Source organism: Camelus dromedarius, chromosome 31 (genome assembly GCF_036321535.1).
Source record: "Camelus dromedarius isolate mCamDro1 chromosome 31, mCamDro1.pat, whole genome shotgun sequence".
NCBI lineage: Eukaryota > Metazoa > Chordata > Mammalia > Artiodactyla > Camelidae > Camelus > Camelus dromedarius.
The window spans coordinates 9,917,587-9,944,974 of record NC_087466.1 but is presented as its reverse complement, the minus strand read 5'-3'; the positions used below and the strand labels follow the sequence as shown (position 1 = coordinate 9,944,974).

Here is a 27,388-nt window from a genome sequence, read left to right as displayed (position 1 = left end):
CTGTGACCAGAGATCTGACAAGGAGACGTCCAGAGGATGAGGCACCCAGCATCTCTTTAATGGCAGATTTCAAAGAGGAGGCAGTGGCGGGACAGTGGTACCCAGAGCTACAGCTTTGCAAGGCAGCTGGAGGTCACGCAGTCGAGCACTTGTTCCCCCGGACTCACACACAACCTGCCACCAACAGATCAGAAGCTCCACGCCTCTCCTCTCACCCTGACGTTCGCGGCCTCGAGAACCTTCACAGGACAGTCTGTTGGGAGCGAGTGCTCTGGGTCCTCGGGACGCACGCCGGCCGGTGGGACGGTGGTCCCCTGGGCCTCTGGCGCTTACGCCTGACCCTAAGGCACTGTCTGCAGGCGTCCGCCAGCTCGCGCCCACCAGGGACAGAGCAGTTCTTAGCCTTACCCCTAGTGACCTTTCGGATGCGTCTGATTCCAGATCTTATCTCTGAAGAGTCTGTCTAAATTTAGTATCTTTTTTTTTAAATAAAAAATCTCGCTAAAACACAGACCGCTGTGATGTCAAAATTCTTTTGGCCCTGGGCTGCATCCGTGAGACTTACCTGGAGGGGGAGGAGACGCTCAGTAGTCTTTTTGTGTGAGGCTGCCGGAACTGAATGCACTGGGAGTGTGGACCTGCGACAGAGCGACAGTACTAGGTATTAGCTGGAGTTCTATGTTTAAACGGTGTTTTTCTAAAACTTCTTTCTTGTTCTTTGTGGGAAGGCCTGGAACTCCGATGGTCGTCGAGTTTAACTCTTCACTTTACAGACGAGGAAACTGAGGTCCAGAGAGGCTGCAGCCCTGGGGCCAGGGCCCTCTGTTCTGAATCTGGCTCTCAGAGGGAGGCCAGGATTGTCTTTGTGGCCCAGCCCCTGCTGGCCCCGCCTGTAAACCTTAAGAGCTCTGCGTGGGCGGTGAATACATGGATGAGAATCACTGTCCATGGGGGATCTGTGTGTGAGAAAGGGTTTCCCACGGAGCAGAGGAGTCGTAAGCGAGACAGGAGGCCGCTGAGTTCCGGCTGTTCACATGCCCGATGGGACGCGGTACCCGCATCTCCAAGTCCGCTGTACGAAAAACAGGAGCAGCCAGAAAGCGGTTCACCGGTCACTGACCAAGCGGTGAGAGGCCCTCCTCGAGGGGCAGATTTGGAAATGAGCTTTTACTATATACGAAGAATTGAAAGGTTATAAAAAGACATACAAAAAGGAGGGAAGGCGGTAGGCTTTAGGCATCTTTAACTCTTCTTTCGCTCTCTGTTCAGTTAACTTTGGGAGGAACAGAGCTTTCCAAAAACTTGTTTCTGTGACTCTCTGACAATGTGGATTTTTCCAGAAGGCATGTGCTACAAAAGCGATTGAAAAGTGAAAGGCACTTTTTCTTCGAAATTGTTGCCTTTAATAATTTCACTAATTCAACCATTTTTACGGGCCAGCTTATTAAAAGTAAGAGATCTATGCTGAAACATCAGGGGCTCAGACAAAGTTAACTCCCCTCTGAGAACACCTAACACAGCGGGGTACAAAAAAGGGGCTTCCAGAGTCTGGTTTCTTTAATTACCTGTATCAGTTGAGTAACGAGACGCTCTATACAGAAGGACTGCCTTCCTAACAGGGCAACAGTGCCCTCCAGCGCACACCAGCGGGCAGTGTGGGGAGCCGGATTGGGTTTGAATCGGGGCCTCTGGCTCCCGTGTGAAACCTGCTCTAAGAACACACCAGGAGGCTGGAGGAGTCTAGTGGAGCTGCGTACAGTACACACACTCGCAGGCACACGCACACGCACAGACACACACAGTTGGACAGTGCCATCAGCTCTAGCTTTGGGGCTGGCGCAGGCTCATTCTTCGGACTTGTACTCCCGCCCCTGGTGCTGCATCTTGGAGAGAACGCGCTCGTAAAACAGCAGGTATGCACTGGACGACAGGACCTCCTGCAGGCTGGCCTTGCGGACGGTGTCGTCAGAAACCCACAGCCACTGGTTGCTGGTGGACAGAGGGCTCTTGGCCGAGGGCGGGGACCGCCGGTAGGTCACGAAGTGTCCGGAGTGCATGTCTCCGTGGTGCACGACAACCGCCATCAGCTGGAAGAGGTACGTGGAGGAGCTGGACGGGAGGAACAGACGCCAGGCATTTACCAGTACGGCAGGGCGGCTTACGGGCAACAGCAAAAAAGGACAGGAATCCTAGAGGTCCGACAGGAGGGGGCTGAAACAGTGGTACATCCGTACAACGCAATACTGCTCAATACTAGGGGGAGGGTGTAGCTCAGCGGTAGAGCACATGCCCAGCAGGCACAAGGTCCGGGGTTCAACCCCCAGCACCTCCATTTAAAAATAAGTAAATAAATAAACCTAATTACCTCCCCCCATTAAAAAAAGTACTGTACAGCTCGTAAAATACACACGTACGTTTACTGGCATGGTGAACTGTCCATCCTGCGAGTATGTGTATGCTGTGGGGTACACACACACACACACACACACACAACTTTGCAGAGTGGAAGGCCTTAGAGATTTCACTGGTGATCTCTAGGTGGTATCCCAAGAAATTTTAAGTTTTCTTCTTTATACTTTATTTACACATACTTTCATATACACGTGTAAACACATAACACTGAAATGTTATGTACCCTTTTTTAAACTGAAGTACAGTCAGTTTACAATGTCATGTCGATTTCTGGTGTACAGCAAAATATTTCAGTCGCACATATACATACATATATTCGTTTTCTTAATTCTTTTTCATTACAGGCCATTACCAGGTATTGAGTATCGTTCCCTGTGCTAATTCCTATTTGTAAAGTGGTCAGTGAATGAAGCACGTACTCCTGGAGAGCGACTCACCTGTAGTCGGGAACGGCTGGGAGAGGGAAGGGCACCGGGCTTGGCAGGGTGGGCAAGAAAGGCGGGGAGCAGGCGCCATTCATGAAAATCTGTGTTTTGCAGCCCCCAGGCTGGTTCCGACCTGCAAGAGAAAAAGGCCCGAGGCAACTGAAATGAGCAGTGGCTTTGGGGAAACAAAGCATGGCTCCGATTAGCTTGAAGTTTTAACTCCCCAATGATGCTGCAGAGAAAAAACAGATAGTTTATTTTGTATTATGTTGATTCATAAAACTTCCTACCTTTTGGTCCCTGCCTGTTTTAACCCCGAACAGGAAAATGTACCCAGCTCCTGGTCTACGGCTCACCTGGACAGCTCTGAGAGTCTTGGAGATGCCTGGCCCTGTCTGCTAAAGACACGCATCACAGTCAAGCAGTAGCCAACTTACTGGCATTTTGCCCTAAACCCAGGGTTCTCAACCTTGACGCCATGTACATTTGGGGCTGGAGGTCGAGTGGCATCCCTGTCCAAGCACCAGGATGAGGTGCAGTAGCTCCTCCTCTCCCAGCTGTGACAACCAAAAAGGTCCTTAGCCATTGCCCAGTGTCCCCTGGGGGGCAAAACTCCCTGTTGAAAACCACGGATGGAAACATTCTCTCCTCTTTGTCAGCTCCCAAGGAACAACAGCTGTCAACAGCATTGAGACATGTTCATGGATGTAGATAAGATAATTAAGGAGATAGTTACATCTCTTTTCCTTTCAAGGGTCAAATTTGGGGGCCTTTAAGTACTAAGTACTTCACTGTTGGCCTCTTGGACCACAATGCTCTGAACATGGGCAGACCTGCACCCGCCCCGGCAGGAGGAGGAAGCCAGAGTGAAGAGGTCCATGATTTAAAACTCTTCCCTGAGCCCTCTTCCCACCCAGGCTGTTCCTGACATTAATCTACTGATCTGTAGAGAAAGGATGACACTTGGTCACCCCATGAATGATGTCCGGCCAGGCCACACAACTGTGCACGTAAGAAAGGAGGGTGCTAGGGAGGGGAAAATCCGGGGTGCGGGGAAGACTCTTGGTTTGATGGTGAGCGGTACACAGGTGGTGAGTTCAGGCCTGAAGCCTTGGAAGTCGGTGGATTCTCTTTACCTACAAAGAACTCAACACACTACATACGCACCTTTACAAGATCACCCAACACTCCCCTCGAGTGCCAGTTCCCACATCTGCTGTTTGCCCCTGGACCAGTCACTCAGCCTCTGGGAGCCTCGATTTTATCTTCAGTGAGACTGAGGGTGATAACAGCTACCTGGCTTCAGTGGGACCCAATTCAGTAACCCCAAGGGAGGACCGTAATGAGATCAGATAAGTGAGCAATTCAGTAAAGAAGTATCAACCCAAACGAGATGTTCGGGGGTCCTCAGCCAGGACACTGGCCCCCCACGTTTCCGTATAAATAAGCTGACTGTGTTGCGGGAGAGAAAAGAGAAGAAATGCACTGGAGGGAGGTAAGCCAAATACTGTTTAGTCAGAAGACCAGAAAGCAATCTTCGACTTTCCGGCCAATACTTTGCCACCTGTTTTAAAAATCAGACATCTCACTACATCATTTTAACTCTTTTACCAAACTTTCCCTTGCCCACCCCGACCCCGCTGTTCTCAAGAACGGAAGCCACCATGGGACAAGCCCTGCCCTGGTGGCACAGGGGACCCAGAAGCTTCCCTGCTCTGCTGCAGATCTTGGCCGTGTCGACCCCTCAGGCGCACCTGGTCTGGGGGCCGCCGGCCCGTCCTGCAGGTCCAGCGAGGGCCCCGCGTCGTCGCGTGGCTGGGGGCTGCGGGGACCCGGCTTGTGTCCGAGGAGGCGGTATTTGTAGATGTCCATCATCAGGAACTCGTTGAACTGCACGTGCTCGTGCCGCTTCAGGGGCGCGCCGTGGCTGGACCAGCTCAGCCGCTGGAGGTGGATGCACAGGCACTGGGGGAGCTGCGGGAAGGAGAGAGGCCGGGAGGAGCCGCATGTCGGCAGCGGGACAGGGAGCTTGGGGGCCAAGCCAGCCGGCCTGAGGCAAGGGCTCACCTTCCCTAGTTTCAGCTGTTTGACAAAAGTGGTCCTTTGGTGTTCCACCTTCTCCCCGCTCAATGTCCCTTGCGCTTCAATCTGAAATAGAGGAAACCTCTCTGTGTAGGATTTCTGGAGCCAGGAGCTCCAGGGGGAGCTGCAGGTCAGGCTGGTGTCCCATTGCACTCACCTGACCCTGACTCCTCCCTGTGGGAAGAACTCCGCTGCCCAACTGTGTGCCAGCTGTGTTCACTGTTTTAGTCGTTAACAGGGACAGTGGAGGCAAAAGATAAAGGAAGAGGCCCCACTGAAACTCTGAACTATCATGTCATCTACTTTGCTCTGGGTCTTCAAAAACTGTGCTCTGCAGTTCCTCTTAATTCAGAGGATGAAATTCCATTGCCTGGGGGAGTCAGGCAGGTCACTGCGCTAAGGCAGGTGTGAGACAGGTGGGCGTGGAGGGGACTGGAGAATACTGGAGTGGGCATGTCCCACCACAAAGTGCAGCATTCTGATTTGTTCTTTAAACATTTCATGGATGAAACAAAACTCATCTGGGGGACTTAGTCCGTGGGCCACCAATTTCCTAACCAAGTTAGGCAGAAATGGCTGTGGCTGAAGAGAGCCTCTGGGTAGTGTCACAAGAGCCCAGGGCCAAGCGCGTGGGAGGCGCAGTGCTGGGACACACGGGCCAGCTCGGGAGGTGGCATCTGGGGTTAAAGCCATACCTTCGTACAGTTGTCACAGACGACGTCCCGCACTGATTCCGACGAGATGAAGTGGTGAAGGCAGTGGTCCAGGGTCAGTGGATGACCCTACAGCACAAGAAGAACATTCAGGATTACAGTTCTGGGAGAAGTACTCTGAAACTGCTAACAGGGAGAACTGCAGAGCTCCATTCTACCTGGGTAGGCAGTAAAGCTTCACCGACACGAGTGGGTGCTTCCTGAACAACACGAAGCTCAGAGCAACCGAGATTTGCTATTATGAGTGGATGTTCAAGGCTTTGAGGACCTAACACTGCAGAAAATTATGGGCTTCCACACTCTTTAGATATGTCTGAACTTGAGTTAATGTGTGTATGTGTGTGTGTGCTCAAAAAAGCCAAAATTTCTGCAGCCAGGAAGAAACCGGCCACCTTTTTCTCCCCTCAAACCAAGCCATGCTTCCACAGATTAAAACTAGGACAGGTTCAACCAGCCAAGTGTCTGAGTAACGTGTACTACTGAGCTACGCAAAATGTCTCAAAGCCCTTTCTGATTCAAATGTTTCCAAAACAGACCCCAGATCAAGCACAGATCAGTACGTACCCATGTGGCAGCTGGAATACTTAGTGAAAGGCTATCAAAGGTATCAAATCGAACGGGACTCTGAAACACATATTGCAGAAAATCCAGAAAGGACTTAGGTTCAATTCAAAGCGTTACAGGTGGGAAGACACATGCCTACAAAACAGTTTAATATTTAGATGCCCCATATTAACACACTAAAACATAAAGTACTTACCTAGAAGCAAATTCTACTAAAAACAACTTTGTAAACATAAGAAGCACAGTAATACTAAAGGACAGCTTGGAAACATTGTACAGTAAATACATGCCTCAGCAGTTTGGGGATTTTATCCTAAGGAAATAACCATGGATAACATAACTACCAGGATGTTCATCACAGCATCATTCATCATGGCAAAACGTGAGTGGGTACAACTTCTAGGGAACAATTAGATAAATTGTATCATGTCCATGTGGAATGGAATACTATATTAAAAATGGTGTAGAAGAATACATGATTATATGGAAAGAAGTGCATGTTATGTTATTAATTGCAAAACAAAATGATAAAATAAGGTGAAGAGTTCCTGCTCTTGATGATGGCAGAGTAGCCTGGCCAGACTAACTCTCCTTGAGATGATCGTTGTAAGATGTGGCCCAGATCAAAACACTCTCAACGACTGGAGGGCTAAAGAGCAGGGAGAAACTGAAAAGAAGTCAGCTCTTGGAAAGATAGGAACTCTGTGCGTGAGATTTCCACTGTGTGGCTTTTTTGCCTGAGGGTATGCCCCCCCCACCGCCCCCCCCCCAATCCATGCAGTTCAGTGTTGGGTGGGACAAAGCAGCAGTCTTACAAGGTTGAGGGATCAGAAGGCAGTTCAGGGCTGGTACAGAGGCTTGAGGAAATTCCAGAAAGAGAGGAGCTAAGAGAGGATAAGCCCTAAAGTCTATGTATAAACCCCACCCAACTCCATGGCTGAGCCCTGAACCACACAGACACAGAGGAGATGCCAGGGAATCTGGCCAAAAGCGGCAGCTGGAGGCTGAAAACACTGAGCAGAGATTCTGCGGCCCAGGGCTGGGGAGATGGAGTTCGGAGTTTGGGCTCACCCAAGTCAACTGCCTGCTAGAACAGAATTCATTATTTCTCAGAGAAACATACCAGAATCCAGAGTCTTTACTACAATGTCAATATGCAATAAAAAAAAAAAATGACTAGACGTACAATACAAAGAAGGAAGTGTGACCCGGGGCGCAGGGAAGAGGAGATGGTGATCTGGATGGTGAAATCCGCACAAGGACCTTTAAAGGAGGATTATAATGTGTTCAGGGATGTAAAGGAAGAGCTATTTAGATCTGGGGGAGGACTAACGGAGAATGTCAGCAGAGAAATGGAAATTATAAAGAACCAAATGCAAATTATACAACTAAAAGGAACAACAACTAAAAGGAAGAATTCACTAGGCAAACAAATTCAAGATGGAAAAGAGAGTTAAACTTGAAGATAGGTCAAGAGAAATGATCTAAATTGAAGGACATGGAGGAAAAACACTGAAGGAAAAAGAACCAAGCCTCAGTGACCTGTGGGACAATATCAAATGGACTAACAAGTGAAGAACGGGGCATACATTAAAAAAAAAAAATTAGCAGCCAAAAAATACACAAACTCGGTGAAAAACATAAATGTACAGACTTAAATTCAGCAAATTCCAAGCAAATACAAAGAAAACTGTAGCTATGCACCGCACGTACAAACTACTGAAACCCCAAAACAGAGAAAATCTTGTAAGCAGCCAGAGAAAGTAATGACACTTTACATACAGAAGAAAGAATGCTTAGCATTAGAAACACTGGAGGCCAGAAGACAACAGAATAGTGTCTTTAAAGAGATGGATTTAAAATAAACCAAACCTAAACAGCAACACTGTCAACCCAAAATTCTATATGCAGCTGAACTATTCTCCAAAAAAAAAAAAAAAAAAGGGCAAAACAGGAACATTTTCATATAAATGGTATCTAAGTGAATTTGTTAATAGACCTGCAAGATACTAAAGGAATATTTCTAGACTGAAGGAAAAAAACATCAAATGGACTTAGAGCTACAGGAAGCACCGAGGTATACTGAAAGTGGTAAATATAAAAATTTTTTCTTTTGAACACATGTAGCTGTTTAAAGCTAAAACTATGACAGTGTTGTGGGGTTTATATACGAGAAAAGCGAGCAGAAAGGATAGGGTACCAGAACCATACTTTTGTAAGGTTCCTTTATTTTACACAAAGGAATATGATATTAACTCAAAACAGACTGTGATAAGTTAAAATTGCAATAAAATGAAGTTTATCCCAGAAACACAAAGCTAGTTTAACATTAGAAATGTCAATCACATTAGAAAAATCAATCACTGTAATTCACCACATTAACAGAATAAAAGAAAAATTTTATTCTGATCATCTGATCATTTTTATGCCCGATCATCTCAATATATGCAGAGAAAGCATGACAAAATCCAATCATTATTCATGACAAAAACTCTCACAAAGTAGGAATAGAAGAGAATTTTCTCAGTGTGATAAAATGGGTATATGAAAACTCAAAGCTAATATTGTACCTAATTATGCAACACCAAATATTTGCTTCTTAAGATTTGAAACAAGGCAAGGATGCCTAGCACCACTCCTACTGAACTTTGTACCGGAGATCTTAGCCAGGGTAATAAAACAAGAAAAAGAAATAAAAGGCACAAAGATTGGCAAGGAAGAAATGAAACTGTCTCTATTTACAAACAACATGATTATTTACACACATATTCTAAGGAATCTACAACAAAACTTCTAGAACTAGTAAATTTTTGCATTATCTCAAGATACAGGGTCAATATACAATTATATTTCTATATACTAGTGGCAAATAGCTGGAGAATAATGTTTAAATTCCACTTAAAACAGAAAAATAAGAGAGATGAATGGGCAACTTACAGATTAAAAGATATTTAAGACAAATGAATTGTAATGGATGGACCACATATATTTTTAAAAACTTTTTAAATTGCAGTATAATTTACAATGTTGTGTTAGTTTCAGGTGTACAGCAAATGATTCAGTTTTCAGATTCTTTTCCATTATGGGTTTTTACAAGATATTGAATATAGTTCCCTGTGCTGTACTGCAAGCCCTTGTTGTTTATCTATTTTTTATATAGTACCGTGTATATGTTAATCCCAGACTCCTAATTTATTCCTCCCCCCAGCCCTCACTTTCGCCTTTGATAACCATAAATTTGTTTTCTATGTCCGAGTCTATTTCTGTTTTGTAAATAAGTTCATTTGTATCATTTTTTTAGATTCCACATGTAAGTGATATCATATGATATTTGTCCCTCTCTATCTGACTTACTTCACTTTATAATCTCTAGGTCCATCCATGTTGCTGCAAATGGCAGTTTCATTCCTTTTTATGGCTGAGTAATATTCCATTGCATATATGTATATGACAACTTCTTTATCCATTCATTTGTTGATGGGACATTTAGGTTGCTTCAATGTCTTGGCTGTTGTGGATAGTGCTGCTGTGAACATTGGGGTGCACGTATCTTTTCAAATTAGAGTTTTCTCTGGATGTATGCCCAGGGGTGGGGTTGCAGGATCATATGGTAACTCTATTTTTAGTTTTTTAAGGAATCTCCATACTGTTCTCCATAGGGATTACACCAATTTACCTCCCCACCAACAGTGTAGGAGGGTTCCTTTTTCTCCACACCCTCTCCAGCACTTATTATTTGTACACTTTTTAATGATGACCATTCTACCTTTTAATGATATCTCTTTGTAGTTTTGATTTGCTTTTCTCTAATAATTAGAGCTACTGAACATCTTTACATGAGCCTATTGGCCATCTGTATGTTTTCTTTGGAGAAATGTCTATTTAGGGTCTTCTGTCCACTTTTTGATTGGGTTGTTTGTTTTTTTGATATTAAGCTGTATGGGTTGTTTGTATATTTTTGGAAATTAATCCTTTGTTGGTAGCATTGCTTGCAAATATTTTCTCTCAGGCCATAGGTTGTCTTTTCACTTTGTTTAGGGTTTCCTTTGCTGTGCAAAAGCTTTAAAGTTTAACTAGGTCCCATTTGTTTATTTTTGTTTTTATTTCCATTACTCTAGGAGAAAGATCCAAAAAAACACCACTGCAACTTATATCAGAGTGTTCTGCCTATGTTTTCCTCTAGGAGTTTTATAGTATCTGGTCTTACATTTAGGACTTTAATCCATTTTGAGTTCATTTTTGTATATGGTGTTAGAGAATGTTCTAATTTCATTCTTTCACATGTAGCTGTCTGGCTTTCCCAGCACCACTCATTGAAGAGACTGTCTTTTCCCTATTGTACTTTCTGGCCTCCTTTGTTGTAGATTAATTAATCCTAAGAACACAGGTTTATTTCTGGGCTCTCTATCCTGTTCCATTGATCTTTATGTGTTTTTGTGCCAGTACCATACTGGTTTTTGTTTGTTTGTTTGTTTTTGGATTTTTTTTTAAAAATGGACGTACTGAGGATTGAACCCAGGACTTTGTGTATGCCGAACATGCACTCCACCACTGAGCTATTACCCTCCCTGCCCCGTGCCATACTGTTTTGATTACTGTAGTTTTGCAGTGTAATCTGGAATCCAGGAGCATGATTCCTCCAGCTCTGTTCTTTCTCAAGATTGTTTTGGCTATCTGGGGTCTTTTGTGTTTCCATACAAATTTTAAATTCTTTTGTTTTCATTCTGTGAAAAATGCCATTGGTAATTTGATAGGGATTGCACTGAATCTATAGATTGTCTTGGATAGCACGATCATTTTAACAATAGTGATTCTTCCAATACAGAAAAACAGTGTATCTTTTCATCTGTTTGTGTCATCTTCAATTTCTTTCACCAGTGTCATAGTTTTCAGAGTAGAGGTTTTTTGCCTCCTTAGGTAGATCTATCCCTAAGTATTTTATTGTCATGTATGGACCATATTTTAAAAAAAAAAAAAGATTCAACATCATTAGTCATCAGGGTAATGCCAATTAAAACCATAATGAGATACCATTTTACACACTACAGGATGGCTAAAAATAAAAAGTCAGATAATACTTATTGGTGAGGATGTAGAAAAGTTGGAAACCTCATTCACTGCTGGCAGGAATGGAAAATGGAAAATAGTCTGGCTGCTTCTAAGAGGGTTAAACACAGAGTCACCATCTGAGCTAGCAATTCTACTCCTAGGGAGATACTCAAGAGGAATGAAAACATGTTTACACAAAAACTTGAGCATAAATGTTTGTAGCAGTGTTATACATAATAACCAAAAAGGGGAAACAACTCAAATGTACATCAACTGATGAATGGATAAGCAAAATGTGATGTATCCATACAATGAAATAGTATTTGGTAATGAACAGGAAGGAAGTGTTGACATAGACTACAACCTGGAGGAACCCTGAAAACACTATGCTGAGAGAAAGAAGCTAGTCTCAAAGCACCATGTAGTATATGATTACATTTATATGAAATGTCTAGAAGAGGCAAATATTTAGAAATAGAAAGTAGATTAGTGGCCTCTAGACACAGCCCTACCCACTAGAGGTCCGGGACCAAGCTTCACCCAGCAGTGGGCAGGCACTGGCTCCTCCTGCCAGGAAACCTGCATAAGCCTCTAGTCCAGCCTCATCCACCAGGGGCAGATACTAGAAATAAGAAAACAATAATTCCAAAGCCTGTGGAAGGAATCCACAAGCACATAGAAAGACAGACGATATAAGGTGGCAAAGGAGTATTTCCCAGGCCAAGGCACAAGAGAAAATCCCAGAAGAAGTTAAGTGATGAGGAGATAGGTGATTTATCTGAGAAAGAGTTTAAAGTAACAATGGCCAAAATGTTCAGAGAACCCAAGAGGTGTATAGATGCACAGAGTGAAGTTTTGGAAAGAGTTGGAAAATACAAAGAATACCCAAACAGAGCTGAAGAATAAAATCACTGAAATGAACAATACACTAGAAGGAACCAAGAATAGACTAAATGAGGCAGAAGAATGGATCAGTAAGCTAGAAGACAGATTAGTGGAAATCACTACTTCAGAACAGAAAAAAGAATAGAAAGAAACGAGGATAATTTAAAGGAACTCTGCAACAACATAAAGCACACTAATATTTGCATTATAGGGGTCTTAGAAAGAGAAGAGAGAGAGAAAGGACCTGAGAAAATTTTTGAAGAGATAATAATCGAAAACTTCCCCAACTTGGGAAAGGAAACAGTCACCCAAGTCCTGGAAGTGCAGAGTACCACACAGAATTAACCCAAAGAGGAACATACCAAGGCACATAGTTAACAAATTGACAACAATTAAGGATAAGGAGAAAATATTAAAATTAGAAGAGAAAAGCAACGAATAACATACAAGGGAACTCCCAAAAGGTTATCAGCTGATTTTTCAGCAGAAACTCTACAGCCCAGAAGGGAGTGGCACGATATATTTAAAGTGATGCAAGGGGGAAACTGACAACCAAGAATATTCTATCCAGCAAGGCTCTCGTTCAGACTTGATGGAGAAATCAAAAGCTTCACAGATGAACAAAAGCTAAAAGATTTCAGCACCACCAAACCACCTTTACAACAAATGTTAAAGGAACTTCTCTAGTCATCAAACCATAAGAAAAGAGAACAAAAAGAAGAGAGAAAATAAAGAGACTTACAAAAGATTGCTTTGGCTGTTCAGCGTCGTGGTTCCTTATAAATTTTGGAATTGTTTGTTCTAGTTCTGTGAGGAATGTTGTGAGTATTTTGATGGGGGTTGCATTGGATCTGTGGATTGCTTTGGGGCAGTGTGGACATTTTGATGGTGTTGATTCTTCCAATCCAAGAGCACAAGAAATCTTTCCATTTCTTTGTGTCATTTTGGTTTTCAGAGTATAGGTAACCTCCTTGGTTTAGTTTATTTCTAGGTATTTTGTTGTTTTTGACGTAATGGAAATGTCTCTGCCAGTTATAAAATTCTGGTTTTTGAAGAGAAAAAAAAAAGTGAATGAAGGGCCACAAATGGAAAAATAGCTTTCTTTTTTATGAGTGAGTTGTATTCCATTTTATGTGTGTATATATATATATATATATATATATATATATATATACTGCATCTCCATTATCTATTCAACTATTGATGTGCACTTAGGATGCTTCCATATATTGGCAATTTATAAATAATGTTGCTGTTAATAGCAGGGTGTATGTATCTTTTTGAGTTAATTCTTATTTTGTGGTTGGCTTTATTCCTTTGATAACTATGTAAGTTTAAAAAGCTAAAGCTCTAAATGTTCTTAGAAACAATGAACAGTACATATATGTAAATTTAAAAATATATGTGCAGTTAAAAAAAATGACCTATCAAGCCATGAAAGACATAGAAGAAACTTAAAAAGACATTATTACTAAATGAAAGAAGCCAGTCTGAAAAGGCTACAAACTGTACTACTCCAACCAAATGACATTCTGAAAAAGGCAAAGCTACAGAAACAATAAAAAGATCGTGGTTTCCAGGAGTTTGGGAGAGGGAGGGAGGGAGGGATGAATAGATGGCGCACAAGGGATTTTTAAAGCAATATAATTATTCTGTGTGATACTGTAGTGGTGGCTACATGCCATTATGCATTTGTCAAAACCCACAGTATGTACAACATCAAGAGTGAACCCTAATGCAAACTATGGACTTTGGTTGATAATAATGTGCCTGTGTTGGTTCATCGATTGTACCAAATATGCCACAGTGATGAGGGATGTTGAGGGTAGGGGAGTATCTATGTGTGAGTGGGGAGGGCTATGTGGGAACTCTGTATTTTCTGCTCGGTTCTACTGTGAACCTGAAACTGCTCTAAAAGAATAAAATCTATTTAAAAAAAAAAAAGTAGATTAGCAGCTGCCAGGGGCTGACAGTGTGGGGGAAATGGGGATGGACTGCTAATGGGTACAGAGTTGAGTTTTTGGTGGGGAGGGTGATGAAAAATAGTCTAAAACTGACTGAGGTGCCATTTGAACAATCCTCTATTTTTGCATCAAGGTAGAGAATTTCCATAACAAAAAATTATTTTAAAAAAATCTCAAAAGCCAAGGTGGGGGTGGGGGTGGCGGAACCATGCACAGAAAACAAAACTGGAAAAAAAAAAACAAACCAAAAAACCCAGCCCTAGAATCTGCTGCATTCACCGTGGGTACAGACCCCACCTTAGGATGCAAGACCCTGCCAGTCCCCGTCTGCTGCTCTTGCTGCAAAAGATACCGTTTGCGGATCAACTGGAATGTCAGCGCTGACCAAAGCAAGGCAGTCAGTCTACTAAGCGTACAGAGCCCAGAAAAATCACAAACCCCAAACACCAATCTTCACGAAACCTCGCCAGAAAATATCAAGTATCGCTATTATACGTACCTGGTGTTCACAGTGCTTGCAGACCATGTTACTAGTAAGTCTTCCGTGAAAAGGGTGCTGAGACTTCCAGTGATTAGATGTGGGATGAGGAGCGCCTGGAACACAGAACACCTTTTGACACGCCACCTCTAGCCCTTTGGCCCCAACCTCAAAATCCACCCTCCTTTTGAGTATGTGGCAGAAACGCCCTCTTAAGAAAAAAAAAAAAGTTCCTGAAAAGGAAATTGAAAGACCTCTCCTCATTGACTTCCATCAAAAAGACAACCCGTTCCCTTCACAGGAGAATTTGCACAGGTCTTTACATGTGGTTTCTGTATAATGGGTAAAGCCACATTTTAAAAAGGAAATTTGTTTGATGACGTCTTTCTACCAACATTTGCTTCAAATGTCTGAGACGTCACAAGATATACACCATAGGTGAACATTCCATGAAGGGAGATAAACTTCTGAAATCATTAGAATAAGCAAGTTCAGAAAAACTAGGCTTTTGGGGGATAGGGTGGGTGTGAGTGGAATAAACATGGCAGCGTGTATGCTGGTGAGAACCACAAGCTGCAGGTCAGGCCTGCCCAGGCTGGGTCCTGGCTTTGCTTCTCATGAGCCACTTGACCTGGAAAATCCCTTCATCTCTGTAAGCCTCAGTTCACTGGAAATGAGGAGAACTGTGACCCCATTATCCCTCACACCATCAACTTCACAGAGCTGTTGTGAGGCTTAAATGAGATATTTCAGGGCCTGGCACATGGTATGGGCCCAAAAGATAATCGTTCTTATCACTACTGGCGCCCAAAGGAACTGACATGTCATTTTTTTTTTAAGTCTTAAGAAAACAGTGTCTTTCTAAGGAGGATGGGGATCATTTGCAGTGACAGTGGCCAAAGTGGAAATGCTGAGAACGTGGCAGTTTCAGCCTCAGGAAGTTCCTCATAGGACCGATTCAAGAAAGAAAAGAGAAAACCCTTGTTGCAGGGAGAAGTAAGTCCGTTTCAGAGGAAGCTGAGCAGGGGGCCGGGGTGTTGATCGAACAATTCAAGATGTTCACCAGGGGAATAGTTTAAAGCTGTTGCCAAAACACAAGCTCCTTTCAAGTCCACACACTTCAAGTCAGAATAGATGGCACCAGGAGAAACGTAATTTTTTAAAAACATAAAGCAGATGACTGTCATATCTGAAAAGTACACATCTCATGGGTTAGAGTTCAATGGAAAGTGACTACCTCTGGTGCGGCAGGTTATCTGTCTGGGAGTAATTTCAGGTTGCTGCTGTAGAGAAAGAAAAAGAAACAGACTGAAACCCCGACTGCCGTCCCCCTGATCACCCTCACCCCACTCCTAACCAGTTTCTCACCAGTTTCTATGCCAACTGCACCACTCAGAATCAACTTTAAACCAAGCTTCCTGAAAGTCGCCTTAATTACGCTCTCTGGTTCATTAGTGTACCTATTTCATCACCAGATCTAATCGAAACACATTTCCTCTCTGGAATATTTTCCCCCTTTACTAGTTAACTTTTATCAACTCCCTAACACTTACAAAGTGCCCGGAAAATGAGATTCCCTTGGCATTCCTATGGTTCCTCATTCCTTTGTATTCAACAGGGGAAAAAATACATTTTTTCCTCCCAAGGCCAAGACAGATTGCAGCAACGAATCATTTTAAAGGGACTTGATTCCCACCCCCTCCACCAAAGTCACCAACCGCCAAGGGGGAAGTTTCAGGCACCCATTACTGGTTTTTATTGAATCTTACTTTTGAGTTTATAAAGTTGTACAAAAATTACACCAGCGTTCCTGATACCTATTAAACATGCATACACCACCTTACATGCATCGAAGATGTTAATGGTTTACCTCCAGGGAGTGCACGTCAAACAAATGTGTGACCCGGGGCTGGCGGTCCCGTTCATCCTCCAGTGACGAGGTGATGACATGGAACAGTTCGTGAGCGTCCTGTCAAAGGGCAGAGCAGGCTTCAGACAGGCCCGAGGAGCCTGGGGCAGCATCAGAACCCCCCCCACACACCCCCATGTGGATGACCAGGAAGACCCCTAGGGTTAATGTGGACAGGATTTGCCTTCACCTGCTCGGGGCCCCAGTGCATTAAATGGACACAGTTACATCCTAGACATTTTTGCAAAGAAAGACCCTTGACTGAGAGGCCCAAGGGGAGAGAGAAGGAAAGAAAGCTGGGGGGCTTGGGGGGCAGCCTTCACGCCAGATCTGAGCCATCTCAGGGCCTGTTTTAGCTTTACTGGGGTGGCCTAACTCCCTCTCCCCTCGATGACTTTTCTTTTTTTTAATCGCCTCCTCCTCATCCTTCAAGGTCCTCCTGAGGGGGAACCTCCCTCACCAGCCCTCCCTGTCAGCAATAGTCCTGCAGGCTCTGCCTCCAATTCACCCCCAGTTCTGAGGTCTCTCCATTTCCCCTGCTGCAGTCGCAGCCAGCCGGCCCAGGCCTGGGTGCCTGCAGCAGCCTCCCCGCAGTCCTCTCTGTTTCTGTCCTGCTCCCCTGCAGTGCCCCCTGTACACAGCAACCACCACTGTCTACACGTAAGTCAGATCAAAGCAGCCCCCTGTTCAGAGCTCCTCAGGGCTCCCCACCGCACACAGAGCAGAAGCCCAGCTCCTGCCCTCAGCCTCCCAGGCCCCGCACAACCTGCCCCCTGAACCTCCTCTCCTCCTCTGCTCTCCCCGCCCGGGCCTGAGCCCTGTGGGCCTCTCTGACATTCTCCAAATGCTGCGTCCCTGCAGCTGCTCAAAGCTTTCGCCCTGGCTCGCTCCACTGTCCGGAACCCTCCGCCCCTGGACCTCCCTCCTTTCGGGCTTCAGGTCTCAGCTGAAACCTCAGGTCTCCAGAGAAGCCGTCCCCATTTAGAGGAACCCCCGCATCGCGCTCTCTCATCCCCCACCCTCAGTCCTCCTGACACCTCATCAGCTCACCACGCTTATTTTCTCCTCAGCACATCTTGAAATTACCTGCTGGCTGGAGCCCCCCGACCCTCATAGGACAGGCGCTCCGGGGGCATAGGAACCCTGCAAGTCATGTTGGCTGCTACGGCCGAACACCCTCCACTGGCCCTTCGTGGGGCAGGCATTCAACAAACATTTTCTGCACATACAAATGAATCCCCTCCAAGACTATGACTGGCAGTTAGCAAGAGTGAAGGAGACTCAAAGATAAGTAAGGCAAGGCTCTGCCCTCGGGGGCAGCGGCAGACATGGCGGCCCAGCTGTCATCCACGAGCCCCGGACATGGAGCCTGAGGGAGGACCAGCTCTTCCTGACAGCCAAGGCATCCGGGCTGGCCCTTGAAGCCTGGGCAGTTGTTCTCCAGGGAGAAAAATCCCAAGACAGGATGGAGACAGATCCAAAACCTCTTCAGTCACCATCAGCCCTGTAAGTACCTGACCTTGAGAAAAGGATCAGGATCACAGAAGAGGGCGGAACTAAAGAGCACTCACCCTACCGCCAGACTGGCTCTGCCACTCAAACAGCCGTGTGACTGTGGGCCAGTCACCTCACGTCTCTGAACCAGTGTTCTCACCCGTGAAATGGGGGAGACTAACAGTAACTCCATGCAGGGCTGTTGGGAGGATTCAATCAGATAATTCACATACTTGGCCCAGAGCATCCCCAGCTCTGGCTTTAGACACCGAGAGTGGACGTGTGCTGCTGATTGACTAGATCGTGAATAGTGAAGAAGTGGACAAGGCCCCGTGCTTGTCCAGACGCTCTGGATGACTCCAAAGAGGAAAAGAACCACAGGCACACGTGCTTTCTCTTTCCCACGCACACTCCAGCGCTACGTGGCTCAGTGACAGCGATGGGCCAAAGACGCTGGAAATAGTCCCCAGCAGAAACTAGGACTTAAGTGTGTCCTTGACAGAAGAGCAGGACTTTGAGAAGGTATCTGACGTCCTCAGGGACTAAATCTCAGTCACTCTCTCAGTTTAGAGAAACATAAACTGTAGCTAAATAATTCCAGTTGCCAGAGGAGGAGTTACTTAAAAAAGTAACTTCTAAATGGAAAAACATTTCAACATATAGTGGATTAATGCAGAAGCATTGTGAGGAAGTAGAGATACTGGCGGCATCAGGGTCAAAAAGTAACACGTGTAAAACACGGCTTCAGATCAAAGTGGACACAGAGAGCATCTTTAAAGATAAGGAGAGCGAGGAAGCCTTCCCACCTCGCTTTGCAGAGTTTTAAAATGCCTCTCGCTTCAGCCCCACAGTTTTGGGAGCCCAAAGGCTCTGGTCCAGGGGCTGGATGGTGGAGGCAGAAGCAGCCCTTACCAACCCGGAAATGGTGGGGGGAGGATGTACCCCCAGAAGTGAACATCACCGGGAGCTAAAGTTTTGGTCCCTAGAACTTTACTCTCTCAGCCTCAGCCTCGTCCTCTGGGGAAGGGCAGAAGGGTGGCCAGAGTCAAGAAAGACAATAAGGCTGTAGTTGTGGAAAAAGGGGGTGGGAGTAGCTGGAGGAAGGCCGTGGGGCTGCATGAGGCAGCTGATCAAGGTTTGGGGCCACTTAAAGAAGGTATGGTCTAAAAAAGGATCTCACATGAACCTCTGAGCCTCTAAGGTGAAGCCACCTGCCTCTCTCAAAGGACCCAGATGTCCCCATCATCCGCTGAAATGCAAAGTCACTCCAGAACTAAAAAGCTTTCGGCCCTTTGGCAACTGTATGTTTACACCCTATCCTGCAAACCTTCCATCAGGAGAGGAGGAATGAAGTTCATGGCCTGGTCCCAGGACACCAGGGCTGTCTGAAACGGCACAGACATGTCCACGCAGGCCAGGCAACTGCAATAACTCATGTTGACTCTTCTGGCCACAGCATTACAGCTGTTCTCTTTCTCTTTTAAATAATTTTTATTTCCTGTTTTCCCCCATTGTCTTTAATTAAACCTTTTAAGCACATTTCTTTTTTGGGGGGGTAGTTAATTAGGTTTATTTATTTATTCTAATGGAGGTACTGGGGATTAAGGATGTCGTGCACGCTAAGAACCAGCCCTAGCACAGAGCTGTACCCTCCTCGGCCAATGGAGCTGTTGCCTAGCCAGCATGGCGAGCTCAGGCCCCAGCTCATCAGAGGGAAGGATTCTCCAAGCAAACCTGTTTCGAATGTTGTGTTCACCTGTTCTTCAAATGAGGAGATCTGCCATCTGTACATTCTTAAGACGTCCAACAAGCAGCTCGCATCCAAGACCTCATCATCAGTAACTTCTTGGCAGGATAAAGCTGGAAACGAAGAAGGCAGCATGGTCACTATGTGAACCAGCAGAACAGCTGACCAGAACACCCTCACAGCATGTCAAAGCTGGTTCAACGTCTAAGGACTGTAAAATGCACCTTGGAATTATGTATCTTTCATTGTTCTTCCCCGCAGCCTTACCCCATGCTTAGTATGCTATCAGACACTCTGCGTTTGTTGAATGAATGTAATGTTTCACGAGGCTGCAGTGTTTAAACAAAGTAATTGACCTTCAGATATCTGAATTACTATCATCAATAATTTACTGTTGTAAGATTCATACTGAATAAAATGATTTTCACTCGCAACTCAGGGACGAGAGGGCCCTTAAACATTCATCTGGTCCGACGCCACACTCGCTGCCTAACCACCCGCCACGGGGCTCTTTCCCATGGCCGGAAGGCCTTCACTTGTATTTATTTGCATTTCAGTTTCTGATTCTCATAGCAAAGCATCAAGCTCTAAGAGGCAGCCTGAAAGGGTCTTTTGAGTGGTTCATTTTTCAATCAAAGTAGAATCAAGCCTCATAAGTAAATATAAAAGTTTGACGGACTTATAAATTTATATTACAATTCCATCTGGATCAGGGGTGGGCCAACTTTTTCTACAGTGTCAGATCGTAAACATTTTAGGCTTTGTAGGTCTTCGTAGCAACTACTCAACTCTGCCACTGCAGCGCAAAAGCAGCCACAGATATATGTAAACAAGTGGGCATGGCTGTGTTTCAATAAAACTTTATTCACAAAAACAGGTGGTGGGCCAAATTTGGCCCAAGGGCCATAATTTGCTGATTCCTGATCTTGACCATCCTCCTTCCCAAAGCATATTATGATGGGCCAGTATATGACACCGGCCCAGTACTACTAGTGCACGGGAGATAAAAATTCAGGAGCCGGGTTTCTAGGAGTTCCGTGACTCTCCAGATAAACTAAGCGGGCCAGTTTCTTCCCTTTGAGCTGCTGTCAGTGAACTGGAGACTGCTTTGAATATTTCAGGCTCTGATCCTGGAAGTTCTGAACACCGCCTGCCCCACCCCTGTCAGAACACGGCTGGTGAAAAGGGGGGTGACCTGGGGAGAAGCAGCAGCAAAGGGGCTCTGAAGCTCAGCTTATCAGGGCAAATATACCCCCAGGTCAGACCTTTACCTCCAGAACAAAGGTAGCCTGGCAGGAGAGGCACCTCCCCTTCCTTCTTCCTCCTACACCTTGAGCTGCCCTTCTGGCTTTTTCCTTCCCAAGGAAAATTTTCAGGTCTCCTTTAGCCCAATTTTGCCTAAAATGCTATGGGGCAATGTGGCAACGTCTACTAATTTTCATGTCCTACAATCCAGCAGTTCAATTTTCTCAGGCTCCCCCTAGCTTATGCGCGTACACAGGGAAACCTTCACTGCAGCCTGCTTATCTGACGGCACCAGAAGCAAATGGCTAAGTAAACCGGCGTGTCTCAACATTGTGGACACTGTGCAGCTGCCAAAGTGACTGAGGTGTGCAAATCACATAGCTGATAAGGGACTGACATCCAAATGTATCAGGAACTCCTAGAATGACTGCTTAATCATTCTCCTGTTGGATAAACACATTCTTTCTTTTATCGCCCCATTACAACTAGGTGTTGGAGATCTTTGTGCATACAGCTGGCTCACCATATCCACTGGTTCCATATCCTCGGATTCAACCAACCAAGAATTCAAAATACTCGGGAAAAAAAAAAATTCCAGAAAGTTCCCAAAAACAAAACTTGAGTTTACCACGCACGATATTTACACAGCATTGACATTCTATCAGGTATTATAAGTAAAGCAGAGATGACTTAAAGTTTATGCAATGATGTGTGTAGGTTTCACTCTGCCATTTATAAAAGGGACTTGAGCATCCGCAGATTCTGGTATCTGTATGCACAGGTGAGAGGGGGTGCCCAGATGTCATGGGGGGAGAACCAGCTCTACAGTCAGAAAAGGTGGTTTAAAAATGAAGTTAGATGGGTGGCTTCTTAAAACCTTTACCAAGGACGTGCATATGGTGGCTCTCCAAGCTCGGGGCCGGTGTGCGGCTGTTCCCAATCTTGTTTGCCCTCGGAACGCCAATTCGGGCTAGTGTGAACCACGGTCCACCGAATCACTAGGTCAAATGGCTCTGGACATGTTGCAAGCTGTTACTCTGTGGTTCCAAACTGCTTTCCAGAAAGGCTGCCCCAAGTTACACAACCATCTGCATGTACGGACCTATCACCCAACAGGTCAGGATTGTTGGATTTGTTTTTTCAATGCCTGCTGACAGGCCAAAAAAATTGGTACCTCACTGTTACGTTATTTATATTTCTTCAATGACGGCCAAATTGAATATATGAGTATTTTGATTTTGTTTGTTAGATACACTCTGCATCTATCTAAATACACATTTGTATTATTTCCTTTGCGAATTACTGTATTTCCTAGGCTTAAGATTTTTTTTTTAACTTTAATGTTTTTGAAACCAGAGGACTTCCTACCATCAAAAATGCTTAAATGGCAGGGGATTTCTTTTCTTCCCTAAAAAGCTGCTCCTAAGCTGATAATTTTTTAAATAAATGATTACATCTTTGATTTTAAAAAACACCTGTTTGTATCTATTGACCCTTTAATGTGTTTTTCATCATGGTCTGTATGGTCTTTTCCTATACAAAGGCTGTCATCCCCTGGCCTGTCATCTGCGCTGCTGCTTTGAAAATGCACACAGTCCCCTTTAAATTCCCAGCGAGGTACCTTTCAGGAGGCGCAGCAGTGTTAAGGACAAACACTGGTGCTGGGCGGGGTCCTTCTGACCCCGAGCGTACTGGGTGGTGAACTCTTCCAGCCACTTAATGAAAGTGGGGCAGGCGGACAAGCCCTGCAGCAGGGAGTTCATGAAGCAGGTGTTCCCCAAGTTGACCAGGCCAGGCACCAGCCCTAGAAAAGTTGGGGGCAGAAGAGAACAGCACATCACCTTGGACCACCTCTTTTTTCCTCTCCCATTTGGGACCCAGAGTTCCTGCACCGCGGCCTGGGATCTGAAATCCCAGTCTCAGAAGTCCTCATCCACAGCGATCAGGGGGCCGGGGCTTCTATCCCAGCCGAGGCCCGGTCCTAGTATTGCTCCTGCGGGAGACTGTAAGCCACAGAAGGGCAGGTCCGGGCCCCGTGTGACTTTAGAAACTTTATCAGAGTGTCTGGCACAGCCTGGTTTACAGTGAATGTGCAGAAACACTTAGTAACTTCTCTCTCTCTTTCCCTCCCTCTGTCTCTCTCCTCTGTTAAGAAAGCAGTGTTTCTCCCAGCAGAAGGAAACCATTGTTCTGTTCCTGCTTCCCAGGACAATGATTCTGTTCTTCTCATCAGTAGAAAAGAACACCACTACTGCCGTTCTGATCACTCCTTCTGCAAAGAGATCAACAAAATCTGACACATTTCCCTCTTCTGCTGAAATTAAAACCAACTAACAAAACTCTTTCATTATGAAAGTTCTCAAACATGCACAAGAGAAGAGAGGGTATACAATGAACCCCAATTACAACCATCCCCAGATTTAACAATGATCAACATTTTGCTATGTCTGTCTCTTTTATTTATTTACTTATTTGCTTGGGCTGAATTTTCATCAATATGAGTAGAGCAACATTTATAAAAGCAAGCTTTTTTTTTTAAATCAGGAAATAGATCTTTGTGTTAATGAAGAAACTAACTTGAAACACTGACTAGTGACTAGCAGCTGTTCGGCGAAGGCACAAGTGCATCGCACAATTAGTCAGCTGCACTACTGAAAAACACAATGGCCGTATTAATGAGAACACTCAAGACAATTAAGTCACTTGAAATTTTTCTTTACAAAGCATGTCTCAAACTCAAGACTTTAGAGGGTGTGAAATGTAAATTGTTTTACTACAGGGTATGAAAGAATGAGTCATTAAAATTAACTTCTATTTAAAAGAAAAGTACTATTCACAAAATTGAAGATATAAGAGAACCAAAAATGCCCTGCCCTTTTGGGACTGTTTTTGGATAACAAGGGTTTGGGTCAGGTCTACAGACCATGACGCAAAGGTCTCCTTACCTTTTCTACGCTTCTTTCTTTCTGTAATGGGACCCCAAATCACGTATATCCCCGCTGCCAGGGCAGCGGCAATCCCGCCGATGACACCCCAGTTCTTCATGACTTTATATCTAAAAAAGAAAGATAAGTTTACTGTCTCCCCTCATCACAAATGCAATGTTACACAGAACTATATTCAATAGCTTGTAACAGCCTATAATGAAAATGTATAGCTCAGTGGGTAGAATGCATGCTTAAGATGCACGAGGTCAGGGGTTCAATCCCCAGCATCTCTGTTAAATTAAACAACAACAATAACAATAATAATAATAAATTAATAAAACCTAATTACTCCTCACCAAAAAACCCAAAAGAATAAATTAAATAAACAATAAATAAAATTAAAAAAAAAGAAAAAGAACACAAAAAGGAAATTATATATATGTATAACTGAATCACTATGCCGTGCACCAGAAGATAACACAACATTGTAAATTGACTATATTTCAATTAAAAACATTTTTCAAAAGACAGCAATTACAGATTGTGCTAAGAAAACATTTGCTTAAGGGTGAAGGTTAAATGAGATAACCTGTATACAAGAACAACAACAAAAATTGAAAATCAGGAAAATAAGGTGGATAGTCGATCACATGAAGAAATTATTATTCATGTTTTAAATAACTGATAATAGTTATTTGTAAAGTATGTTTTCTTTTCTTTAAGTGGAGGTACTGGGGATTGAGCCCAGGACCTCAAGCATGCTAAGCATGTCCTCTACCAATGAGCTATACTCTCCTCACCTATGTGTGTTTTCTTTTTAATTTGTATATAATAAAATACATGCAGGTGGAAAAAACAAAACAAAACAAATGCAATATGTGTATATATAGGTGCAGGTATACAGGGAATGGTGTTTTATCAAAATAAACCACTGGCTCACCAAATGTCTAGCTTTCAAATTAAAGTAACATACAGTATAGAATTATATCTCAAAAATCAGCACATTTGGACATTAGGATTTAAAACCTAAGTCAGAGCACAACCTCCCAAAAGCCCCATTTCACTCAGAGGAGAAGCCAGGGCTTTCCTCCTGCTCTGCCTCTCACTCCGCTGCCAAACTGGCCGCCATCAGGGCCATGCTCCCACCCCAGGGCCTTTGCACTGCTGCTCCCTCTGCTTTGGATGCTATTCCCCGAGGTCACACTGCTGGGCTTGCTCTCCCACCTCCCCTTCACTCCTAACAAACTACTGGAACCTGAACTCCTGGTCCATTTTACCCAGTTCTACTTTTTCTTTTTACCGTAGCACTTACCACCTTCTACCAGAACATTCACTTATTCACCACGTTTATTGTTGGTCTCCCTCAACTGAAATACAAAGTCCCAGGGCAGGGATCTTTGTTTTACACACTAACACATCCCAAGGGTTCAGATCGTGCCTGGCACACACTAAGACACATAGTAGATTCTTGATAATATGTATTGAATGATTGGGACTTGGAGAAATATAGAAATGGATTTATCTTTTAGATTATTAAATGGGGCGGGGAGATATACAACAGTATAAAAGGTCCTCTAAACATTTATTAAGTTACAAATTTCTTAATTTGAGTCTTGACTTGAACACTGAAGTTATTCTTTTACTACAAATAAAGAAATTTCACCAGCAATTTATTTTTTAAAATTTTTCCGGGTGGGTGGTGGTAATTAGGTTTATTTATTCATTTATTTTGTAATGGAGGTACTGAGGATTGAACCCAGGACCTTGTGCATGCTAAGCACGCACTCTACCACTGAGCTACACTCTTCCCCTCACCAGCAACTTAAAACATTGTCTTTACACAGTTAATGTATCTCCACTAAGGCAAACAGTAACATGTATGTACATACATATATGTGTAATATATACCTGAACATGTGTTGGATATGTATATATGTGTGTGTCTATAATATATTAGTACTGCTTCCATTTTTATAGAAAAGGAAACTAAGAGATGTAGCCAACTTTGTCAAAGTGCGTGAGGGAGTGTGGATCTGAATTTATGCCTATAGGGCTCTCAAGTCTGTGCTTAAAACCTTGAAGCTCATGGGGAAACTGAAAGACAGAATGTTAAAGGGATGGGAGAGAGGACTTGCCCAGGTTCTAAGCAGGGCGAGGACAAAAACCCCAGGGGTACATGGTGACTCTGGAGATCCCACAAGGAGCATAGTGGGGCCTGGGAGTGAAAAAAACCTGGCTTCTCCCCTCAGCTCTGCTGTCAGGTCATCTGTAGGGCCACAGGCAAGGCCATGTCAAGACACATTTCCCATCTACAGAACAAGGCCACTGGACAGGACAGCCATTGAGGACTTCCAGCCCTGGCATAATAAGCTCTTCAGACCTGCCCCAGTTACACGGGGAGGAAATGACCTAAGCAACGGGTCTCAGTCATTTAGGGTCAGTAAGGGGGAGGGGGTGCGCGCAGTACTCAGCTCTGAAGCCTGGAGCCCATGGGAGGATGAATAGAAGGGAAATAGGTACTCTGACAGGACTGGGGACCTACACCACTGGGGGTCCTAGCAGGACTGGGAGCTTTAAGAGGTTAAGAGATCCTGATTGGTTTAGGGGCCCTTGCAAGATAAGGAGTCATGAATAAGATTAGGGACACATACAAACTAAGGGACCCCTGGCATAACTAGAGGGTGGGGAAGGAATAGGGGTTCTGAAAAAATTATGGGGGTAGGAGGAGCGCTAACATGGCCAGGGCATTTTGCAAGGTCTGAGAAACATGGCAGGACTCGGGAGCTTGACAAGATTGGGGAACCCTAGCAGGCCAGGAACTGACATTACTGGGGAGTCCTGAAGGGTTGGAGGGTATCCTGAAAGAATTAAGGGGTCCTGGAAGGACTGCGAGGCACTGAGAGCTTCAAGAGGCACTGGCAGAATTTGGGGCCTTGATAAGCCTGAGGGCCCCTGGAAGTTCTGGGGACAATGACAGGATTGGGGGAGGCACTGGCAGGCAGAGGAGGGAGGTACAGGGGGCACTGATAAAATTGGAGGAGCCAGCAGAACTGGGGAGTGCGGACAGAACTGGCCTTGCCTAAGACCTGGAAGCCCTAGAGGCCCGTCGCTCCGCCCGCCCCAAGGCCTGGGCCTCCAACCCCTGCGGACGCAGAAGCCTCCAGAATGCTCACCCTAGCCCTGGGGACTCTGACTAGGGCGTGAAAGGGCCGCCCAAGGCCAGCCTAAGCACCCGGGTCCCGGCCTCCCCCCCGCCCCGCCCCCCGAAGCTCACCTGACGGCCGCCCCGGTCCGCAGGAAGCGCTGGATGGCCCTGTCCGCCGCGGTCATCGCCGCCTCCGCCCGGGAGCTCAGCATCGCGGCTGCGCGGGAGGCCCGCCGCCGCCGCCCCCGCCGCTACCACCGCGGCTGGACCCAGCGTTCCGAGGGCTCCCGAGGCGGCGGAACCCGCGGCCAACGTTCCAGCTCCTCCGGGGAAGGCAGGCCGAGGACGG

At 45.1% G+C, this 27,388-nt stretch overlaps 1 protein-coding gene across 2 annotated transcripts; it reads right to left on the bottom strand.

Annotated features, from left to right (window-relative positions):
- Positions 1-502: 502 nt before the first annotated feature.
- On the bottom strand, positions 503-27,388 carry USP30 (ubiquitin specific peptidase 30). Of its 2 annotated transcripts, none has more exons than XM_031442904.2 (13): positions 27,169-27,388; positions 23,913-24,022; positions 22,589-22,771; positions 19,732-19,835; positions 16,443-16,541; positions 15,810-15,855; positions 14,594-14,688; positions 6,197-6,256; positions 5,615-5,701; positions 4,905-4,985; positions 4,592-4,811; positions 2,850-2,970; positions 503-2,109 (listed from the first exon to the last, which is right to left on the bottom strand). In XM_031442904.2, exons 1-13 carry the CDS (start codon positions 27,249-27,251, stop codon positions 1,845-1,847), a joined length of 1,554 nt encoding a protein of 517 aa, XP_031298764.1. In that variant the 5' UTR covers positions 27,252-27,388; the 3' UTR covers positions 503-1,844. The 2 variants fall into 2 exon arrangements, with proteins under 2 accessions (XP_031298764.1, XP_031298765.1); XM_031442905.2 differs by having other exon boundaries at positions 15,810-15,852.

Bases quoted from the DNA above. Each gene is read 5' to 3' on its own strand.
- USP30 (XM_031442904.2), bottom strand. From the start codon at position 27,251: ATGCTGAGCTCCCGGGCGGAGGCGGCGATGACCGCGGCGGACAGGGCC. The intron at 19,836-22,588 runs GTACCTCGCTGG...CTTCGTTTCCAG, and splicing joins ACTGCTGCGCCTCCTGAAAG to CTTTATCCTGCCAAGAAGTT. The intron at 4,986-5,614 runs GTATGGCTTTAA...CCTCTATTTCAG, and splicing joins TCTGTGACAACTGTACGAAG to ATTGAAGCGCAAGGGACATT.